The sequence below is a fragment of the Semicossyphus pulcher genome, unplaced genomic scaffold (genome assembly GCF_022749685.1).
Source record: "Semicossyphus pulcher isolate SPU_LCO1_2020_fin unplaced genomic scaffold, fSemPul1.0.p SCAF_14, whole genome shotgun sequence".
NCBI lineage: Eukaryota > Metazoa > Chordata > Actinopteri > Labriformes > Labridae > Semicossyphus > Semicossyphus pulcher.
This window is the reverse complement of record NW_027211648.1, coordinates 30,965,630-30,987,152: the sequence shown is the minus strand read 5'-3', so window position 1 is coordinate 30,987,152 and position 21,523 is coordinate 30,965,630. Positions and strand designations below refer to the sequence as shown.

General features: G+C 46.2%; 1 protein-coding gene across 1 annotated transcript in view; it reads left to right on the top strand.

Moving 5' to 3' along the window:
• Positions 1-5,340: 5,340 nt before the first annotated feature.
• The window catches only part of LOC138590774 (uncharacterized), a 45,565-nt gene continuing 29,382 nt past the window's right edge, over positions 5,341-21,523 (top strand). The window contains exons 1-13 of the mRNA XM_069661131.1: positions 5,341-5,506; positions 6,696-6,919; positions 7,827-7,886; positions 9,747-9,889; positions 10,130-10,379; positions 10,470-10,570; positions 11,083-11,298; positions 12,131-12,241; positions 15,072-15,147; positions 15,275-15,331; positions 15,729-15,762; positions 16,602-16,707; positions 17,631-17,804. Of these exons, the coding sequence (XP_069517232.1) occupies positions 5,341-5,506; positions 6,696-6,919; positions 7,827-7,886; positions 9,747-9,889; positions 10,130-10,379; positions 10,470-10,570; positions 11,083-11,298; positions 12,131-12,241; positions 15,072-15,147; positions 15,275-15,331; positions 15,729-15,762; positions 16,602-16,707; positions 17,631-17,804 (1,718 nt within the window). The remainder of the gene's footprint in view (positions 5,507-6,695; positions 6,920-7,826; positions 7,887-9,746; positions 9,890-10,129; positions 10,380-10,469; positions 10,571-11,082; positions 11,299-12,130; positions 12,242-15,071; positions 15,148-15,274; positions 15,332-15,728; positions 15,763-16,601; positions 16,708-17,630; positions 17,805-21,523) is intronic.

Below are 21,523 nucleotides of genomic sequence, written 5' to 3'. Positions count from 1 at the left end.
AATGCTGCAGTGCGCGTTAACAGGTAGGGCTCAGGAGGCGTACTCATATCTGTCAGCATCAGAGAGTCAGAGTCATATCAGCGATCAGAAAGTACAAACTGCCACGGAAGCCGCTGCTTTAGCAGATGATTATGTGTTAACCCACAGGCGTAGTTTCGGTGAGTCACGTGCCCGCAACGCTGGTTTTGGGGAGCGGGCCGAGACGGATAATGTGTATTTTTCTCCTCCTAAAGCTAATTCAGATGGCAGAGGTTATAACAAGAGAAGTTCTGAGAAAGTCTGTAACTTTTGTCACAAAAAGGGGCATTGGAAAGCCGATTGTTACACTCTTAAAGCTAAATCTAAACCACACAGACCTGCGGGACAGCCAAAGGGTGCGTGCCTCGCTGTTATCCACAGTGCAGGTTGAAAATGGCAACGTGCAGGAAAAAGCTTCACCGAGTGAATTTGAGTCCTTTTTGCCTTTTGTATCAGATGGGTGTGTTTCTCTTGTTGGTAGTTAGCTTAAAGTGCCAGTTAAACTTTTGCGCGTCACTGCTGCTTTTGACTCCTTTATTCACTGGAGGTTTCCTCTGTCCCGTTGGTGAGAAGTCAACCTGATGAAGATGAAGTGAGGTTCCCTGACGTGTTCACTGCATGTGCGGTAAGTCGGGCCATGACGCGTGCGAGTCTGGATTCGGTCTCTGAGGCTGAAACATGTACAGGTGAGGCATCAGATTCGTGTTTGTTTTCTTTATCTGATGTTCCTCTCTCGGTTTCGCAGGAAGAGGTGCGGGCTGAGCAGCATGCAGATCCGTTGTTGAGTCATTTGTTTGACCAGGTTTTGCCTGCAGAGGAGGTAAAAAATAATTGTCATGGTTATTTTTTGCACAATGACCTGTTACTGAGAAAGTTTGTGCCTCATGGGCACGATTTTATAGGCGACCCCATTATTCAGGTTGTTGTGCCGTCTAAATTCTGTGAGGGTGTGTTAAAGGTTGCACACGATGAATGTGGACACTGGGGAGTTCCAAAAACAGATGATCGGGTGTTGCAGCATTTCCTTTGGCCCCCGTTAAAGAAGGATGTTGCAGCATACATTAAAACGTGTCACACTTGTCAGATTACAGGGAAACCTAATCAATGTATTAAACCTGCTCCTCTGTTGCCCATTCCGGCTGTTTGTCAGCCATTTGAGCATTCAATCATGGATTGTGTAGGTCCGCTTCCTCGATCGAAAGCTGGTGCTGTGTATCTCCTGACTGTCATGTGTCAGAGCACTCGTTACCCTGCAGCAGATCAGTCGCGCACGATAACGACGCGATCTGTGGTACGTGCTCTGACGCAATTCAAATCGATTTTTGGTATCCCAAAGGTGATACAAACTTTTCATCTCATCTCTTCACTTAAGTTTTGAAACCCCTCAAGGTTAAACACAACAAGGCATCTGCCTATCATGCCCAAAGTCAAGGGGCTTCAGAGCGTTTCCAACAAACGTTTAAATCATTGTTGTGTGCATATTGTACTCAGATGGAGAGGGACTGGGAGGAGGGTTTGCCCTGGTTGATGTTGGCAGCCAGAGAAAGTGACACAGGAGAGCACAGGGTTTAGCGCAAATGATTTAGTTTTTGGGCATACAGTGCGCGGCCCTTTAACTGTTTTATATGACCAGTGGAACGAAGCCGAACCGCCCAAAAATCGTATTGACTATGTGAATGGGTTTCGTCATAGACTGTATGCAGCTGGGGAATTGGCAAAGAAAAATTTGACATCTTCACAGGCAAAAATGAAAAAACTGTGACCGACGTGCTGAGAGCCGCGATTTTAGTGTGGGGGACCAGGTGTTAGCATCGTTGCCCATTACAACCTCGCCATTCCAAGCTAAGTATACTGGTCCATATAAAGTGTTAAGGCAAACACCTGAACACAATTATATTATATCCACACCTGAGCGCAGAAAGGCGACTCAGTTTTGCCATGTGAACTTGTTAAAGCCGTATTTTGATCGTGTGTCTGAGAAAGTTAAAACAACAGCCGACGTGTCCTCAGAAAGCACGCGTCCTGTGTGTACAGTAGGTAGAGCGTCTGTAGTTTATGTTCCACAGACAGTGTCAGCTGAGGTGGAGGATAGCTTACCCTGTGTGGATCCAGCTGTTTTGCAAGGGCGTCTGAAAAACTCATAACCAAGTTGCATGTGTTGTTGGGTCACTTATGGGAGTCACAACAGTTTGTTTGAGGACACTCCCACTCAGACTCACATGACTGAGCACGACATTGACGTCGGAGATGCACAGCCAATTAGGCAGCGGTTTTATCGTGTGAACCCTGAAAAATGTAAGTATCTTGACGCAGAGGTGAATTACATGTTAGACAACGGCATCGCTGAGCCATCTTTATCCAGTTGGGCTTCACCCTGTCTTATGGTCCCCAAGTCAGACCCCGAAGTTTTGCAGTGATTTTCGTGAAGTAAATGCAGTTACCAAACCTGACTCCTTTCCGCTTCCCCGTATGGAAGATTGCATTCACCAAATAGGCCATGCCAAATCTGTGAGCAATTTTACCTATTAAAGGGTTATTGGCAGGTCGCTGTGTCAGAGCGGTGCACGGGAAATAGCTGCATTCATAACACCTGATGGTTTGTATTGCTACAAGGTCATGCCATTCGGATTGTGTAATGCCCGTGCAACCTTTCAGAGGCTTATGAACAAAGTGTTGGGGGATTTAGATGGTGTACAGTTTATTTGGATGACGATGACGATGATGGTGCACCTCACTGTCAACCTCGCCAAGAGTGAGTTCGCGAGGGCGACCGTGACATACCTTGGTCGGGTGGTTGGGCAGGGTATGGTGTGTCCTGTGCAAGACAAAGTAAGAGCTATTGAGTGTTACCCTGAACGTACAACTAAGAAAGAACTCATGCGCTTCCTCAGTTTGGTAGGTTATTACCAAAGTTTTTGTAGAAACTTTTCAGAGGTAGTGTGACGGCCCCTGCATAGTATAAATCAATTGTATTAACATCTTACCACACCATACTCACACACCCACATGTACACTACTGATAATACAGATTTCACACACCTCATAGAATTTGTAAACTCTTTAATTAACGTAACTTTTTGTAATAAATGAATTCATTTACTTTTGGCAACTCGTGTCTCTCCAAGTTGTTTGTCATGGCCATATTGTTTGCTTACCTCGGACTAGGGGAGGGAGAGCTTTAGTCCTCGGAGCAGTTGTTGTTTATGCTTGCAACAGGTGAGTCAGGTATCCGGTGTTTTCTTGTGCGTACTTGTTGTAGTGGTGAGGAGTTTTCCCTTGTAGGCTGTAGCCGCGTTCCCCTTTGAGTTCGTCAGGTTGATGGGAATAGTGTTGCGGTGAAAGTGGCTGAAGCAAAGCTTGGGAGCACTCTGTGGCTTCGGATAGGTTGCTAGCTTGCTAGTCGCCTGCATGATCCAGCGGGCTCTGGTGCACAAAAACCCACCGCAACTAGCTGCATGAAGACTAGGGAGGAGTTTAGCTAGGGGGGTCTTTGTGTGTAGGTAGCGGGCAAACTCCATACCGGTTGAGGGTGATCCTCTGTGTGCGCACGGGGAGGCTTTGCGGTGTCTGACTGTTCCTGGTTGTGCATAAAGTTTGTTTAACTGGTGGTATTTTGTAAACATTTGTATTAATAATGTCTGAGTGTGAGGCATTTATTGCTGCTCCATCCGAGGAGGCGTTAGAAAAATGCACAAAAGAGCAATTGATTAAAATAGCTGAGTATTATTCTTGGGCCTTGGGAGACAAGCGTCTTAAAGAAACGATGAAATTAACACTAAAAGCAAAATTAGTTGAAATGGGAGTTATGACTGCAGAGTTAAAGGAGATTCCTGCTGTTCCTGCCTCTTTATCGTTTCAGACACAGGGTCTAACATTTAAACAACAAAAAGAGCTTCTCTTAATTCAAATGGAACACGAAAAAATTAAGCAGGAATTAGACATAAAAAAACAAATTGAAGTGGAGCGTATCCGACAGCAAACCGAAAAGGCAAAGCTGGAGGGATATCGCCTGTCTTTGAGTAAGGAAGGTAAGGGGTCTGGGGACGAATGTGGTCAGGGTCCTTTATCTGGTGCGCGTCCCTTTGATATAAATAATTTGCGTTTATTGCCGCATTTTAATGAGAGGGATCCAGATACGTTTTTTGTGTTATTTGAGCCTGTGGCCAAGGCCAGGGACTGGCCTGATGCAGACTGTGCGCTCATGCTGCAGTGCGTCCTCACAGGGAAAGCGCAGGAGGTTTATTCTTCATTAAGCCTAGAAGATAGCACTAATTATGAGAAGATTAAAGTTGCTGTGCTGAAGGCTTATGAGCTCGTTCCGGAGGCATACCGTCAACGTTTTAGGTCTTGGGAGAGGCGTCATGGTCAAACCTATGTGGAGTTTGCCAGAGATTTAACCACCCACTTTAAACGCTGGTTAATGGACTTGCACTTGATGTGACAACTTTTGAGGGTTTGTGTGACGTGATTATTTTAGAACAGTTTAAAAATGTTCTTTCTGGGCGGATTGCGACCTTTATTAACGAGAAAAAGGTGAATACTGCTGCTGAGGCTGCTGTTTCAGCAGATGAGTATGAGTTGCTCCACAAGAGTAACTTCAGAGAGTGCGCGGCTGCGCGTGAGGATTTTGACTGGAGAGGGAAAAGTTCCGCTGCTGTTTTTCCTGACCAGAGACGTGCAGGGAAAGCAGGTGCGTTTAAGTCGGATCTTAAATCACGAGGCACATTTGATAAAGGTAAAATCTGTAATTACTGTCACGAAGCAGGGCATTGGAAAGCTGACTGTCACGTATTACACGCCAGAAATAAAAGTGTAGAAATTAATGTGAAACCGGTTGCTGCTGCGGCGCCTGTTAATGCTGTTAGTGTCTCTGAGGTGCTTGTTTCTGATTCTTGTGAGCCCGATGTTTTGGCTGCGTATGCGCCCTTTATTCGGGATGGTTTTGTCTCACTCATGGGAAGCGAGGATAAGGTCCCAATAACAATCCTGAGGGATACAGGGGCCTATGACTCGTACATTGTTGATTCTGTGTTGCCGCTCTCTGATGAAAGTGACACTGGTGACTGTATTCTCAGTCGGGGGATGGGTTTGACCATCCTGCCAATTCCGTTGCATAAAATGTTCCTTGACTGTGAACTGGTGCAGGGTGAGGTTGCTGTAGGGGTCCGCCCAGCGTTGCCCGTGGAGGGGATTCACTTTATTTTAGGCAATGGCCTTGCTGGTAGCCGTGTTTGGGCTGATTCTCCATCAACCGGTGTAAAACTTTGTCCTGTAAGTGTTTTCCCTGAAAGTGTCTGTGTGACCTGTGTGGTCACGCGCGCTATGGCTAAGGCTGAGCCAGACACAGTGTCTGACAGCTGTGATGACGTTGTGGCGGCGGAGGTTCCCCCGCTGTCTGATTTTCCGCTGGCGGTGTCAGCTAGTGAGCTGATGCAGGAGCAGCAGAGTGATTTCTCCTTAAAGGAAATGTTTGATCGTGTTTTGCCTGGTAATGAAGTAAACAGTTCGTCCGGTGGCTATTTTTTGAAAAACGGGCTGCTGTTCCGAAAGTGGGTTCCTCTCGGTGATGATTTTGTTGGAGAGGCTGTTTACCAGTTAGTGGTTCCATATAAGTTTCGGTCAATGGTGTTAAAAGTGGCCCATGATGAATGTGGACACTTTGGCGTTAGAAAGACGGGACGTCTCCGCGTTTATCAAAACATGACATGTGTGTCAATTAACCGGGAAACCGAATCAGTCCATTAAACCTGCTCCACTTCAGCCTATCCCTGCCGTGAGTGAACCGTTTGAACACCTTATTGTTGATTGTGTGGGTCCTTTACCGTGTTCGAAATCTGGCTGTAAGTACCTCCTCACTGTTATGTGCCAAAGTACGCGCTATCCTGCCGCGTACCCACTGAGGTCTATAACAACAAAAGCAGTGGTAAGGGCTTTAACTCAGTTCATTTCTGTGTTTGGCATCCCAAAAGTGATTCAAAGTGATCGGGGGTCAAACTTTACGTCACATATGTTTGTGCAGGTATTAAAAGTGTTGCGGATAAATCATAACCAGTCCACAGCTTATCATGCGCAAAGCCAGGGCGCCCTAGAGAGGTTCCATCAGACTTTAAAGTCTCTCCTCCGTGCACATTGCACAGAGTTAGACAGGGACTGGGAAGCGGGTCTTCCCTGGCTGATGTTGGCTGCGAGGGAGGCAGTTCAGGAGAGCACAGGGTTTAGCCCTAATGAGCTTGTTTTCGGGCATACTGTGCGTGGTCCTTTGTCCGTTGTAAAAGACAACTAGGTGGAGACGAAGCCACCAAAAAATGTAATTGACTTTGTAAATGGATTTAGACATCGTTTGTTTGTTGCTGGTGTCATGGCTAGAGAAAAATTGCAGATGGCACAGCGTAAAATGAAAAAAATATATGATCGTCGAACTGTACGTCAGGAGTTCAGTCCAGGAGACCAGGTGTTGGCTCTCATGCCTATTGTGGGTTCTCCATTCGAGGCGAAATTTAGAGGGCCGTACACCGTCACGGAAAAAGTCTCAGACCTAAATTATTTTATTGCTACACCAAGACGAAAAAAATCCAAACAACTTTGTTATGTGAACTTGTTAAAATCCTACTTTCAACGTGAACCAGAGGTTGAGGCAGGTACTGTAAGTAATGATGCTGTGCGTCCTGTGCTTGCAGTCAGCTCGGTGGCTGTGACTCCAGAGGGTGATGGGGTCCCTGAGCCCGATGACAATTTGCTTTATGGTCGGTTGAAAAATTCTGAATCGCTGCGTAGCTTGGACAAACTGTTGGCTCATTTGTCAGAGTCCAAACGTCGTGAGCTCGCTGAGCTGGTGCGCAAGTATCCCTGCCTGTTTGGCGACGTGCCGTCCCGCACTATTTGGGTTGAACATAACATTGATGTAGGCGACGCTTCACCAATTAGGCAGAGGTTCTATCAGATGTCACCCCAAAAGTTGAAACATCTTGACTCAGAAATTGATTATATGCTCCAAAATGACATTGCTGTGCCGTCGTCTTCTAGTTGGGCATCTCCGTGCATCCTGGTGCCAAAGCCAGACAAAATGCCCAGGTTTTGTACTGATTTTAGGAGGGTAAATGCAGTCACTAAAGCTGATTCTTTTCCTTTACCTAGAATGGATGACTGCATAGATCAGGTCGGGTCCGCCAAATTCGTTAGCAAATTTGATTTGCTGAAGGGTTATTGGCAGGTGCCGCTCTCCAAGAGCGCACAGGAGGTCTCCTCGTTTATCACTCCATCTGGTCTGTGCTCCTACACAGTGATGCCTTTCGGTTTGAGAAACGCTCCGGCAACTTTCCAACGTCTGATGAACCGTGTTGTGTCAGGCTTGAAAGGTTGTTCAGTTTATTTGGATGATCTTGTTATTTACAGTGACACGTGGCACTCTCATCTCCAACGCATCCGTGCGCTCTTTGACCGGCTGGCTGAGGCGCAGTTAACAGTCAATTTGGCTAAATGCGAGTTCGCTATGGCGACCATCGCCTATTTAGGCCGTGTGGTGGGGCAAGGCCGTGTTGCTCCTGTCGAGGCAAAGGTTCTTGCAGTTTCAAATTATCCACAGCCGACAACAAAAAGAGTTGCAGCGGTTTTTGGGGTTGGTGGGATACTACAGAAGTTTCTGCAAAAACTTTTCCACAGTCGTATTCCCATTAACAGAACTTCTGAAGGCCAAGGCCAAATTTGTCTGGTCTCCAGAATGTTGTCAAGCCTTTGAAAATATTAAGTGTCTACTTTGTACCTCTCCTGTCCTGGCAGCTCCGCGTTTTGACCTGCCTTTTATGCTCCAGGTGGACGCCAGTCAGGTAGGAGCAGGTGCCGTCCTGCTTCAGGGGGATGACCAGGGGTTGGTAAGACCAGTCAGCTTCTTCTTCAAAAAATTTAACCGATACAAGCTTAACTACTCGGTAATTGAAAAAGAAGCGCTTGCTTTGATCTTGGCATTAAAGCACTTTGAGGTGTATGTGGGTGGAGCGCCCCTAGTGGTTTACACTGACCATAACCCCCTGACCTTTTTGTGGTCACTAAGGTCCCCAAATCAGAGGCTGATTAGATGGTCTCTATTTTTATAGGCCTATGACCTTGAAATAAAGCATATCAAGGGAAAAGAGAACGTCATAGCGGATGCTTTGTCCCGTGCTCCTTGCTGTGATGTTCAACTTTAAAAATTCCCAGTGTTCTACTAGTCTTTTTGTGAAATTGTTGTTACTCTGCCTGGTGCTCTTAATGTGCTTCTCAGGTACCAGAGTTGCTGAGATTGGGTGGGGTTTACAGCAGGCCAAGAAGGCATGAAAAGGAAAAAAATAAGGTCATGTATATATTTGTATTATAGTGTCTCTTTGTTGCCTTTTAAAATAAGGTCTTGAGTCTTAAGTTTGTGTATCACTGGTGTTAGGGTGCCGGTGGTTCCTTTTTTGACCACCGACTTTATGGGGGGGGGGGGGGGGGTGACGGCCCCTGCATAGTATAAATCAATTGTATTAATGCATGTTTGTTTTGCAGGGGAGCTGGTCAATGCCGCTATACGGAGCCCCTGGGCCCATGGCTCAGAGTATAAATACAGCAGCTTCCGGCGCTCTCTCTCTCTCTCGCTCTCTGGACTCAACGCCAGCACCTTTCTTAGTTTGGTTCTTTCTGTCAGCACACTCTTTAAACATCTCACCACACCATACTCACACACCCACATGTACACTACTGATAATACAGATTTCACACACCTCATAGAATTTGTAAACTCTTTAATTAACTTAACTTTTTGTAATAAATGAATTCATTTACTTTTGGCAACTCGTGTCTCTCCAAGTTGTTTGTCATGGCCTTACGGGCCGGGTTATGACAGTAGTAGCAGTAGTAGTATTACATTTGTTTGGTCACCTGTTTGTCAACAGGCTTTTGACAAGGTAAAGGTGTTGCTGTGTAATGCTCCAGTGTTAGCAGCCCCGAGGTTTGACCGTCCTTTTTCCCTCCAGGTGGATGCTTATCACGTGGGGGCGGGGGGGGGTGCTTCTGCAAAGTGATGATTTCGGTTGTGACAGACCAGTCAGCTTCTTTTCAAAGAAATTCAATTGGGCCTTTGTAATGTTCTGTGTAACCTGTTTGTTTGTTTTAATTTGATCTGTGTTCACTTCCTGTTTTATTTTGTATCCTGGTGCTTGTGTATCATGTCTAGTGTTACTTCCTGCCTTTGTTCAGTTTCCCGCCAGTTTTTTCCCTACACCTGTATCCCATTGGTAATTAGTCCAGCCTGTATATATACCCCTGTGTTTCCACTCACCCTCTGCCAGATTGTCATTGTCACCCTCGTGTGTTCATGTTTTCCAGCCTTGATACCATTGTGTTTGCTTGCCCGGTTTTTGAACCCTGTTTTGATTTTGGATTTTGGTTTTTGTGGATTGCCCGTTTTGGATTGTTCTGCCCTCTCTGACGGATTTTCTGTGTATAACCTATGAACATTTTCAGTAAAGTAGTTTTCCTGCTACTGGATTTTTGTGTTCTGGACTTTTTCTCTGCATTTGAGTATCCTTGGTTTAGGATTGTTACAGTACAATCTGGCCATGACAGACTCAGCAGAGGAAGACACTATTCGCTTGGCTCTCCGTGCTCAAGGGAAAAGACTTCATGATCATGAGCAGCAGCTGTCCTCTCTCGTGGGTAGCGTGCATAAACTACATGTGCGACAAGACACTTTTCAAGTTGCCATGTCCAACCAGTTTCAGGAGCTTTCCGTTCAGATGCAACAGATGCTCACCCTCCTGAGACCCTCTACGCCTACTCCCCCTGCTCAGCCTTCTCCTTTGCCTCAGGCAGCTCAGCCATCTTTTCGACCGGAGCCCCGTCTTCCCAACATTGAGAGGTATGATGGTAATCCCTCTACCTGTCGCTCCTTCCTGTCTCTGTGCTCAATGACTTTTGAACTGCAACCTAACTCTTATCCCTCGGAGAGTTCACGTGTAGCCTTCATTATAACTCACCTCACAGGAAGAGCTAGAGAGTGGGCTACAGCGGAGTGGGAAAAGCAATCCCTGTCATGCAGTACTGTTAGGAATTTTTCTGATGCCCTTCGCAAAGTTTTTGACCACCGCACTCCTGGCAGAGAGGCAGCTCGGGGGCTGCTGGCCCTGCGTCAAGGAAACAGTCGAGTTGCTGATCATTCTATTCGCTTCCGCACCTTGGCAGCAGAGAGCGAATGGGATGAGAATTCTCTATCAGATACATTCCTACATAATTTATCTGAGGACATTAAGGATCACCTGGCTCCACTAGATCTGCCCCCTGACTTTGACTCTTTGGTGGCCCTAGCAATAAAGATCGACAACCGACTTCATGAGAGGAGACTGGAGAAGGCTTGAGCTGTCCGGAGACCACCAGACCGCTGGGAGCGATCTACACTCTCATCCGTTCCTGCTCCTCTCTCTGTTCCTGCTATCCCACAGGACAATGCTACAGTGCCTCCCGGTGGACGGGAGGAGCCCATGCAGCTGGGACACACTCGTCTCTCCCCAGAGGAACGTCAGCGCCGTCTTAAGGAGGGAAGGTGCATCTACTGTGGCCAGTTGGGTCACTTCTTGGGTCTGTGTCCAGTAAAAGACAGGGCTCATCAATAGAGCGGGGGTTATTGGTGAGTCAAACCTCAACTTCTTTAAATCCCTCCAGACCTTCATCTCATGCTTGTTTTACCATTTCTGGGTGTTCTCTGGAGCTAGCAGTTTTTGTTGATTCAGGAGCTGACGAAAGCTTTATGGACAGGGGACTAGCTAAACAGCTTCAGTTGACCCTGGAACCCCTGCCTTGTCCTCGGGAGGCCAACGCCCTGAATGGCCGACGACTCTGCTGTATTACCCACCGCACTCCCGCTTTGAGTCTAACCATGTCAGGTAATCACTCAGAGATGCTCTCATTTTTAATAATTGACTCACCTGAATGTCCACTGGTTCTGGGTCATCCTTGGTTAAAAAGACACAATCCACACATTGACTGGAAAACTGGACTAATTTTGGGGTGGAGCAAGTTTTGCCACTCATCCTGCCTTGTTTCTGCTTCACCCAGTATCTCTAGTAAGAGCTCTGACCCCTCAGACTTTCCAGATCTCTCCTGTGTCCCTCCCATCTATCTGGATTTAAAGGAGGTCTTTAACAAGTCCCGGGCTACCTCCTTACCTCCGCATCGGCCTTACGACTGCGCCATTGACCTCCTCCCTGGGGCCTCTCCTCCGAAGGGTCGTCTCTACTCCCTGTCTGCCCCGGAGAGGGAGGCAATGAACAAGTACATCCAGAGTTCCCTGGCTGCAGGTATAATTCATCCCTCCTCCTCTCCTGCTGGAGCAGATTTCTTTTTTGTGGAGAGATGTTGAGTTGTTGTTGTTGTTGTCTTGAGATGTTTCAGCAGAACAAAGACAGAAACAAGTTCACACAGAAACCAGTTTAAATGAAGTGGTTAGAGGTGACATAAAGAACAACATGGCCGCCTGTCATCTGAAGTAACACATCTGTTATTTTGGATTAAATAAAGTGAGATTCACATAAAGGGACAGAGAAGAGTCACGATCAGCTGCTTAGTTCTGCTGACGCTGAGCTGCAGCCGCTCTGACGTCTCCTGGTTGGTTGTAACGGGGCCCCTGATGGGGGCGGGGTCCTCCTCCAGGTGTCTGCAGGTACATCTGATGTTTGCAGACTGACAGTGAGGTGATGATGAGGTGATGGCAGCCTCACATCAGGTGGACTGATGAAGGTGAATCATCTCTATCTTCTCTGTTTCCTCCACAGCTGAAGCTCAAAGTCTCTGTGACTGGATGTGACTGCAGCAGCTGAACTCTGTCAGTGTTGTTGTAGTGACACAGCTCTGCCAGCAGGGGGCGCTCTGCTATGGATCAGTGAGGACACAGAGGAGGGAGCCCCTCCCTCTAAAAGCTCTCTGTGTGGGGAACATGAAGCTCTGAGGTGAGATGAGGATCTCTAACTGTCCATGACTCTCCTCCATGTCACAGCTCAGCACTCACATCACTGCACCATCATCACTCACACTCACTGTCACACCTGCTGCTGAACAGGTGAACAACAGCTCACTGTAACTAATGATGTTTGTTTGTTTGTAACAGGAAGCGAAAGAAGAGACCAGACTCTCCTGGACCCAGCTGTGTGTCCATGAAGAGTGACCGGTCTATGGGTTTTCTCATTGACTTTAAAGTTGGACATCCTGCTGATGGAACGTAAGAATTATAAAATAAATATTAATGTAAAATATTATTTTAGATTATTTTATGACCATGTTGTCTTTATTTGTAGAACAGCTTTAGAGAGACAGGAAATAAGAGAGAGTGGGGATGACATGCAGCAAAGGGCTGAGGTGCAGTTGAACCCTGGGCCGCTGCAGTGAGGACTGTAGCCTCTGCACATGGAGCACACACTCCAGCACCTGAGCTAAACCACCGCCCTGCTCACACTCCTCTGAATTCTTGCTCCAGAGTTTCTTTAGTTTTAAACTTTCCCTAAAGTCTCAGATATGGTAACCAGTTTGTTTTTAACTGTCTTTTGCACGTTAAGAAAGATCTTCTCTTTAGTTTGAAAGTGTGATCGTTTGTCCAAACAGCAGAACTTTGAGTTATTCAGACGAGTTAAAGGAGGAGTTTGAGTTTATCCAGCTTCAGCTCTCTGACGGTCACACCAGCTGCTGAACAGGGGCCTACACTACGAACCAGCTCAGAACTGGCCGAAACCAGTGGGACCCAGGTACACCCATCTACTGTCCGGAGAAGTCCGACCAGAAGTGGTTTTCATGGAAGAGTTGCAGCCAAAAAGACTCCAACATGGGAACAAGGCCAAGCGACTCAACTATGCACGAAAACATAGGAACTGGGCTGCAGAGAAATGGCAGCAGGTGCTCTGGACTGATGAGTCAGAATGTGAAATATTTGGCTGCAGCAGAAGGCAGGTTGTTCGCCAAAGGGCCAGAGAGCGCGACAATAATGAGTGTCTGAAGGCAACAGTGAAGCATGCTGGAGGTTCCTTCAAGTTTGGGGCTGCATTTCTGCAAATGGAGTCTGAGATTTGGTCAGGATTAATGGTGTCCTCAATGCTGAGAAATACAGGCAGATACTTATCCATCATGCAATACCATCAGGGAGGCGTATGATTGGCCCCAAATGTATTCTGCAGCAGGACAACAGCCACAAACATGCAGCCAATGTCATTAAGAACTATCTTCAGCGTGAAGAAGAACAAGAAGTCCTGGAAGTGATGGTATGGCCCCCACAGAGCCCTGATCTCAACATCATGGAGTCTGTCTGGGATTACATGAAGAGACAGAAGGATCTGAGGAAGCCTACATCCACAGAAGATCTGTGGTTAGTTCTCCAAGATGTTTGGAACAACCTGCTAGCCGAGTTCCTTCAAAAACAACCGTCGCCATGGCAACAGCGTAGGACATAGACTTATGAAAATGGAGCATGGCAAAGGTCTTTCGATGTTGCTGACCAAATCTGAAGGGTTTACAAACATCCTGATGGGAACTGGACATTTAAAAGTAGAAAGGGTGACTTCCTGTTGCCAGTGGGTGGCGCTGTGCCTGTTATCTAAATGTTCAATACAGATGTGTTCAGGTTGGAACTCTTATTAATCACATGAAATTTTGTGCAGAAATGATGATGTACAACTGAGTTATAGCAGTTTGAATTTATGCGGCACAGAATTTTTTGCCACGCTGCCAAAACCACACCTCCTGAGATAGAGTCACAGTTTTTTTACCCCAGACCTAAATCCAGGTCTAAGGTCCCTACTGACCCAAATTTGAGAGAGATATGTTGTTTAGTCTTGGAGTAATAGCTTTTAGCGTAAAAGATGAAATTTTCGGTTATTTCCTGTCGCCAGTAGGTGGCGCTAGGATTGTCACTGAATAATGGCATATCAACATGTTCAGGCTGGGAGCCTTATCAAACATGGAAAGTCTGGGTCAGATTGGAACATGTACGGCCGAGTTACAGACCACTTCCTGTTCACTTCCTGATTCCTAGCGACTCATGCAAGTTTGACCCCATCCATGTCTTGTCCATGTACTGACCCAATTTGACCCTTATTACATTAATTTCAAAACATGGCAACCCGTTGGTGCATGGGCCCTAATAAACTTGCAGAAAGTGGATTTAAATTTGAATTTCTAAACTTATGCCTGCTCCATAGCAGACATTAAAGATACACATGTTACACAAACAGGACTCGAGTCTAACTGGTGCACAGGGTGTAATTTAAAGTCTGTCGTAACTTTCAGCTCCAAGTCAGATGTAACCTTACACCCAGGCGTACGCCCAGCTGGTGCACTCAGCTCCTGAAGGCCTCTGCCCTGCCCCCAGGCAGTTCGACTGAGGACTCCCGCTCTATCCTTGTCCATCCGCCTGGCTGTTCATTACAATATTCTCAGCTTTATTTCTCAGCTCTAAGACCACTTGGCCCTGAATCCCTCCATCAGACCCTCTCCAACTTACCTTACTGGTCTCTGACGAGCCTGCTGGGATGTCTGGATCCATCCCTTGAGCGGTGGGTTTCTGTACTCCCAACCCGGACAGTTCTTGGTTGCCTCCATTCTGTCCCTCTGCATCACTGGCAAATCATGTCGTGGCAGTTTTGTAAAACAACCAATGGTGAACGAAATCAGTGGTTTGTTCTCGCGCCATCTTTCCGTCTTTAAAAATTGGACACCCACTTCCATCGACCCAGCGCTCTGGATCAGACCTCATAGCTCCTCCCTCTGATCCGTCACCATCTTCATCTTTTATCAGCCTCCAATGTGATGTCCATCTCTGCCTCCGACACAGCTCTAACATCTTCTGTCATTAGACCCCCCTTCTGTTGTGGAAGTCCTCAGTCTGTTCTGCTTAGGGTACAATCAGCTCAGACATGATCTTCAAGGATTCAGGCCTTGGTAATGTTGGTGTAATGGTGCTTTTAGACAACCTACATATATGCCCTGTCATTATGTTGTCATGTAAGAACACCTTCAGTCAGCTGTGTCATTAATGGTCCTTAAACTTGATGTTTTCTCCACAGAGTTCAGCAGAGCTCAGAGGTTCCCAGTGATCAGTCAGCCCAGCAGCATCAAACAGACCTGGACTCCACATTCATGGTGTGTACAACACACTGTTTACTATGAACTACATTAACTACAGGTGAAATGCTAAACCATCGACTGATGGATCACATGTTGTGTTCTACCAGTTGATATTCATGTTCAGTGTCTGATTCTGTTCCAGCTGCTGGAGGAGAACATTGTCACATTTGTGAAGAACGAGCTGAAGAGAGTCCAGAGGGTTCTGAGTTCAGATTACCCAGCATGCTTAGAGAGTCAGAGGGAGGATGAGGAGGTGCTGGATGGTGAGGATGAGGAGCAGAGGAGCAGCAGAGATGCTTTTCTGAAGATCACTCTGCACTTCCTGAGGAGAATAAATCAGGAGGAGCTGGCTGACCGTCTGCAGAGCAGTAAGAGGATTTGATCAGATTTAACATGATGGAAAGAAGAAGTGAAAGTTTACATTTCTAAACTTTGAAGTAAATATGATGCACACATCTATATCAGATCAGATCCTGTTTGTCATCCACTAATGAGCTTAATAAAACTGATGGGGGAGGAAAAACTCTAAAGCCACTTCAATGCTGAGATTCTCTGCAGGACCCACTCTTTGATATCATTTGTTTTTGTTTCTTCAGGATCTGTTGCTGCAGTGTGCCAACGGAAACTCAAGTCTAACCTGAAGCTGAAGTTCCAGTGTGTGTTTGAGGGGATCGCTAAAGCAGGAAACCCAACCCTTCTGAATCAGATCTACACAGAGCTCTACATCACAGAGGGAGGGACTGGAGAGGTCAATGACGAACATGAGGTCAGACAGATCGAATCAGCATCCAGGAAACCACACAGACCAGAAACAACCATAAGACAAGAAGACATCTTTAAAGCCTCACCTGGAAGAGATGGACCAATCAGAACAGTGATGACAAAGGGAGTGGCTGGCATTGGGAAAACAGTCTTAACACAGAAGTTCACTCTGGACTGGGCTGAAGACAAAGCCAACCAGGACATCCAGTTCATGTTTCCCTTCACCTTCAGAGAGCTGAATGTGCTGAAAGAGAAGAAGTTCAGCTTGGTGGAACTTGTTCATCACTTCTTCACTGAAACCAAAGAAGCAGGAATCTGCAGGTTTGAAGAGTTCCAGGTTGTGTTCATCTTTGACGGTCTGGATGAGTGTCGACTTCCTCTGGACTTCCACAAGAATGAGATCCTGACTGATGTCACAGAGTCCACCTCAGTGGATGTGCTGCTGACAAACCTCATCAGAGGGAAACTGCTTCCCTCTGCTCGCCTCTGGATAACTACACGACCTGCAGCAGCCAATCAGATCCCTCCTGAGTGTGTTGACATGGTGACAGAGGTCAGAGGGCTCACTGACCCTCAGAAGGAGGAGTACTTCAGGAAGAGATTCAGAGATGAGGAGCAGGCCAACAGAATCATCTCCCACATCAAGACATCCCGAAGCCTCCACATCATGTGCCACATCCCAGTCTTCTGCTGGATCACTGTTACAGTTCTGGAGGATGTGTTGAAGACCAGAGAGGGAGGAGAGCTGCCCAAGACCCTGACTGAGATGTACATCCACTTGCTGGTGGTTCAGACCAAACTGAAGAATGTGAAGTATGATGGAGGAGCTGAGACGGATCAACACTGGAATAAAAAGAGCAGGAAGATGATCGAGTCTCTGGGAAAACTGGCTTTTGAGCAGCTACAGAAAGGAAACCTGATCTTCTATGAATCAGACCTGACAGAGTGTGGCATCGATATCAGAGCAGCCTCAGTGTACTCAGGAGTGTTCACACAGATCTTTAAAGAGGAGAGAGGACTGTACCAGGACACAGTGTTCTGCTTCGTCCATCTGAGTGTTCAGGAGTTTCTGGCTGCTCTTCATGTCCATCTGACATTCATCAACTCTGGTGTCAATCTGCTGTCAGAAGAACAAACAACATCCTGGTTGTCTAAAGTATTTAAAGACACAACAGGTTTCTATCAGAGTGCTGTGGATAAGGCCTAACACAGTCCAAATGGACACCTGGACTTGTTCCTCCGCTTCCTCCTCAGTCTTTCACTAGAGACCAATCAGATTCTCCTCAGAGGTCTGCTGACACACACAGGAAGTAGCTCACAGACTAAACTTAAAACAGTCGAGCACATCAAGACAAAGATCAGTGAGAATCTGTCTGCAGAGAAAAGCATCAATCTGTTCCACTGTCTGAATGAACTGAATGACTGCTCTCTAGTGGAGCAGATCCAACAGTCCCTGAGATCAGGACGTCTCTCCACAGATGAACTGTCTCCTGCTCAGTGGTCAGCTCTGGGCTTCATCTTACTGTCATCAGAAAAAGATCTGGACGTGTTTGACCTGAAGAAGTACTCTGCTTCAGAGGAGGCTCTTCTGAGGCTGCTGCCAGTGGTCAAAGCCTCCAACAAAGCTCTGTACGTGCACACATCACTGTTCATGTTAAATGTAGTTTTACTTTATTCAGAAAAAACAAATATTGTTTGTGATTGTTTCCTTTTATGTGCTGTTGATTCCTCTTTAGACTGAGTGGCTGTAATCTGTCAGAGAGAAGCTGTGAAGCTCTGTCCTCAGTTCTCAGCTCCCAGTCCTCTAGTGTTAGAGAGATGGACCTGAGCAACAACAACCTGCAGGACTCAGGAGTGAAGCTGCTGTCTGATGGACTAAAAACTCCTCACTGCAGACTGGAAAGCATCAGGTTAGTGTGCAGCTGTGTGAGAATTATTACCCTTTTCTGTACTCAGTTCTCAGTTCTCAGCTCTCAGTCCTGTGAGTCTGAGGCAGCTGGACACCAACTTTTAACGACCCTGTATTTAAAATGGCTGTAATATAATACTGAAGGGGTCAGCTGACAAAGGAGCTTGTCACCATTATTGTGTTTTGGTTCACGGCTCAGTAACTGGACTTGGATATATAAACGCAGGTCTGAGACAGTCTGAGTTATATTCATCTGGACTCCATCATGAGTGGTCCAAAGAGAAGAATCCCCACGTCTACTATAATGAAGAATAGATGATGGTTGGTACGTTTGTTAAAGTATTGATAAAGAGCCTTTCCTTCAGACTCAACAGGCCAGTCCAGCAGCTGCATCACTGCTGATAATAATAATAATAATACGGCTGCAATTAACAAATATTTTGATAATCAATTAATCTGTCAATTATTTGATGATTAATGAATTATTAGTCGATAAAAAGATAAAAGCTCAATTTTAGTATTAGCATTATGTTCAAAACACAAAAATATTATATCTTGTTTTCTTGTTCAGTGCAGTGTTAATATATCAATAAAGTAACTCAATTAATATCTTGTTGATTAACTTTGGTTTCACATGAAAAAGGAAAGTTCAGACGTGGACACGACAATAAAAACTAAGGACGTTGGGGATGCAGCCATGAGCTGAGTATAACAGGGAAATGTAACTAATCAATATATATTTTATCAGATATTAATCATTAAGAGTTAGCGTTAAATTAGCTTTACCAGTGGCGTTAGCTTATTAACATTACCACTGTCTTCTGTCCTCCGCTGCTTCATTAGCGGCCCGGCTATGGGCCCATCACAACACGGAGAGGAGAGGAAACAGACGGAGTTTCAGTCCGTTACGCTTGTTTTTAAATGAAAGTTAGAAACCGTAATCGTGTGTTTGTCCGTGTAAACAGACACGAATCTACCGGAGGCCGACACATCATCAGCACTGCACAACAAACCGATACTCCTCACTGAAAAATAATTCATGTTTATCACAAAGAAGACCAGAGACGGCGTAACTTCCTGTAATTCATCATGTGAGCTACACAAGCCGCGGCATTGGCTGGCTGCCCCCAGTGATGTTTTCACAGATTTCAGCAGGTCGGTCGCTCCAGAGTTTGGGAGCCAGATTTCCCTTCGTCTTTAATCGGGCTCTGGGTACAACCCACAAACCCCTATCAGCTGATCTGAGGGGGGTCCAGGCTCATATGGGGTTAGTAAGTCAGTAATGTACCGAGGGGCCTGGTCGTGTAGAGCTTTGAAAGTTCGAAGTACAATTTTAAAATCAATATGGTAGTGGACAGGAAGCCAATGCAGTGAGGCCAAGATCGGAGTTATATGATCGTATTGTGTTGAACCTGTGAGAAGGCCAGCCGCAGCATTTTGGACCAGCTGAAGGCGGTGTCTAGTCCCAGAGAAGAAGGTCTGAGGTGTGAGCCCTCCTGTGAGCGGGGCTTTAAACATGTAGCTTGAAGTTCAAAGATTCAGTGATATTAAGAAATTCAGCAGCTACACAGTTTGTGACATCATCAATGTGCAGGTTAAAAGCAGCAGCTAAAGGTGCAGCTTCATAAGAGAAGTCAGAAAGTGAACTCAGGTGAAACCTGAGCAGCTGGACCAGGAGGTCGGTCAATGAAAACACCACAGTGAGACCTCCACCGCGGCCTGAGCCACGTGGAGTCCCAATAACTGAACAGTCCATGAGGCACAGTTCATTTAAAGGAACACATCCTTTTGTCAGGTCTCAGTGTCGAAGACAAAAACAAACTGCCCCTTAAAATTAGTCATTTAATATGTGAACCTTGTTACCCACAGATCTGCATCAATCAGACACATTTTAATAAAGGGGCGGGGCCTTCAGGGGGGCATGAAGACTAAAGGATCACTGACCCACCAGGGTGAGCCGGAGTATGACGAGGGCGTGAGTGCTGGTTAGTGATCCTGACTGGGATGAGCATGATTACAGGAGTGAAGGCAGAGATGCAAGTTACAGAGTTAGTAGTAACCCCTCCTAGCCAAGAGGGGGAGCTGGTGGCGTGACCAGAAATGACCAGTCCAGTTTCCAACATGGACTTTGGTTTCAAAGTGTGTGTGTGTGTGTGTGTCTGTGTGTGTGTCTGTGTGTGTGTGTGTGTGTGTGTGTGTAGTCTGTCAGGCTGTCTGATCACACAGGAAGGCTGTGCTTCTCTGGCCTTGGCTCTGAGCTCCTCCCACCTGAGAGAGCTGGACCTGAGCTACAATCATCCAGGAGAACCAGGAGAGAAGCTGCTGTCTGCTGGACTGGAGGATCCACACTGCAGACTGGAGACACTGAGGTACAGACAGACAGACAGAGAGAGAGAGACAGAAAAAACAGCTGGAGAAAGACAAACTGACAGAAACGTAGAGAGACAGACGAAGAGGAAGACAGAAAGAAGAAAGACATAGAGAGACACCTACAGACAGAGAGAGAGAGAGAGAGAGAGACAGACACATAAACAGAGACAGGCAGGAAGGTAGACAGACATGTTTTGTCCCTCAGCTTGTTTTACATCTGTACAAATGATTTGGATCTGAAATGAAGAAATCTAATGTAGGCGTACATTTGAATAATTGAATTGTGGGTGTTTCGTTGTCTACAAACGATGTTGCTCTACTGGCTGAATCAGAAGCGGTCTCTCTGTCTCTAACTGGTGACCTTGCTGTCTGATGGAGGATGTGAGTGAAGCTGTATGAAGTAGATTCTGATCTGGTTTCTTCCTCCAGGTTGGACCATGGTGGACGGCACAGACTGAAACCTGATGAGAGGAAGTGTGAGTGTGTTTGAACTTTGATTCATGAGAACACAGCTGCTCATGTTGGGCTCCAGTGTTTGTAATTGTCTGACTGAAGATGAATTTCAATCAGGATTAACTTTCTGTGTTTGTCAGTGTGGCTGTAAAGATGTACGAAGTGAACAAAGTGAACAGCAGGATCCAATCAAAAGAATCAATACATTTGATGATCAGTGCAGAGAACATTCACTGTGTTTCTTCCAGCTCTGATCTTTCTGCTTCATGTGACCTCTGACCTTATAACAGTTTGAGACAGCAGATGGTTCACAGCTTCTTTGTGCTGCACTTTTATTACTGACACTTGATTGTGCTCTTATCCTGGGCTCCACACATCCTGACTGCCATGTTCACTAACTGTTCATTTCATTACAGCTGCAGTGTTGAGTTTCAGTGCTGCCAAATATTCACAGTTAAACATGAAATCTAAGTTTGACTGACTTTCAGAAACTGTCAGTAAAGTTGTTTTTGAATGAACAGATGATAACCTGCAGCTGTGTTGTGTCTCCTTCTCTCCATCAGACGCCTGTGAGCTGGAAGTGGACACAAACACAGTGAGCAGAGAACTCAAACTGTCTGACAACAACAGGAAGGTGACACATGTGAGGGAGGATCAGTCATATCCTCATCATCCAGACAGATTTGACAACTGGTCTCAGCTGCTGTGTAGGACTGGTCTGACTGGTCGCTGTTACTGGGAGGTCGAGTGGAGAGGATGTGTTGATGTATCAGTGAGTTACAGAGGAATCAGCAGGAGAGGATACATTAATGAATGTGTGTTTGGAGAGAATGATCAGTCCTGGAGTCTGAGGTGCTCTGATGAAGGTTACTATGTCTGGCACAATAACATACACAC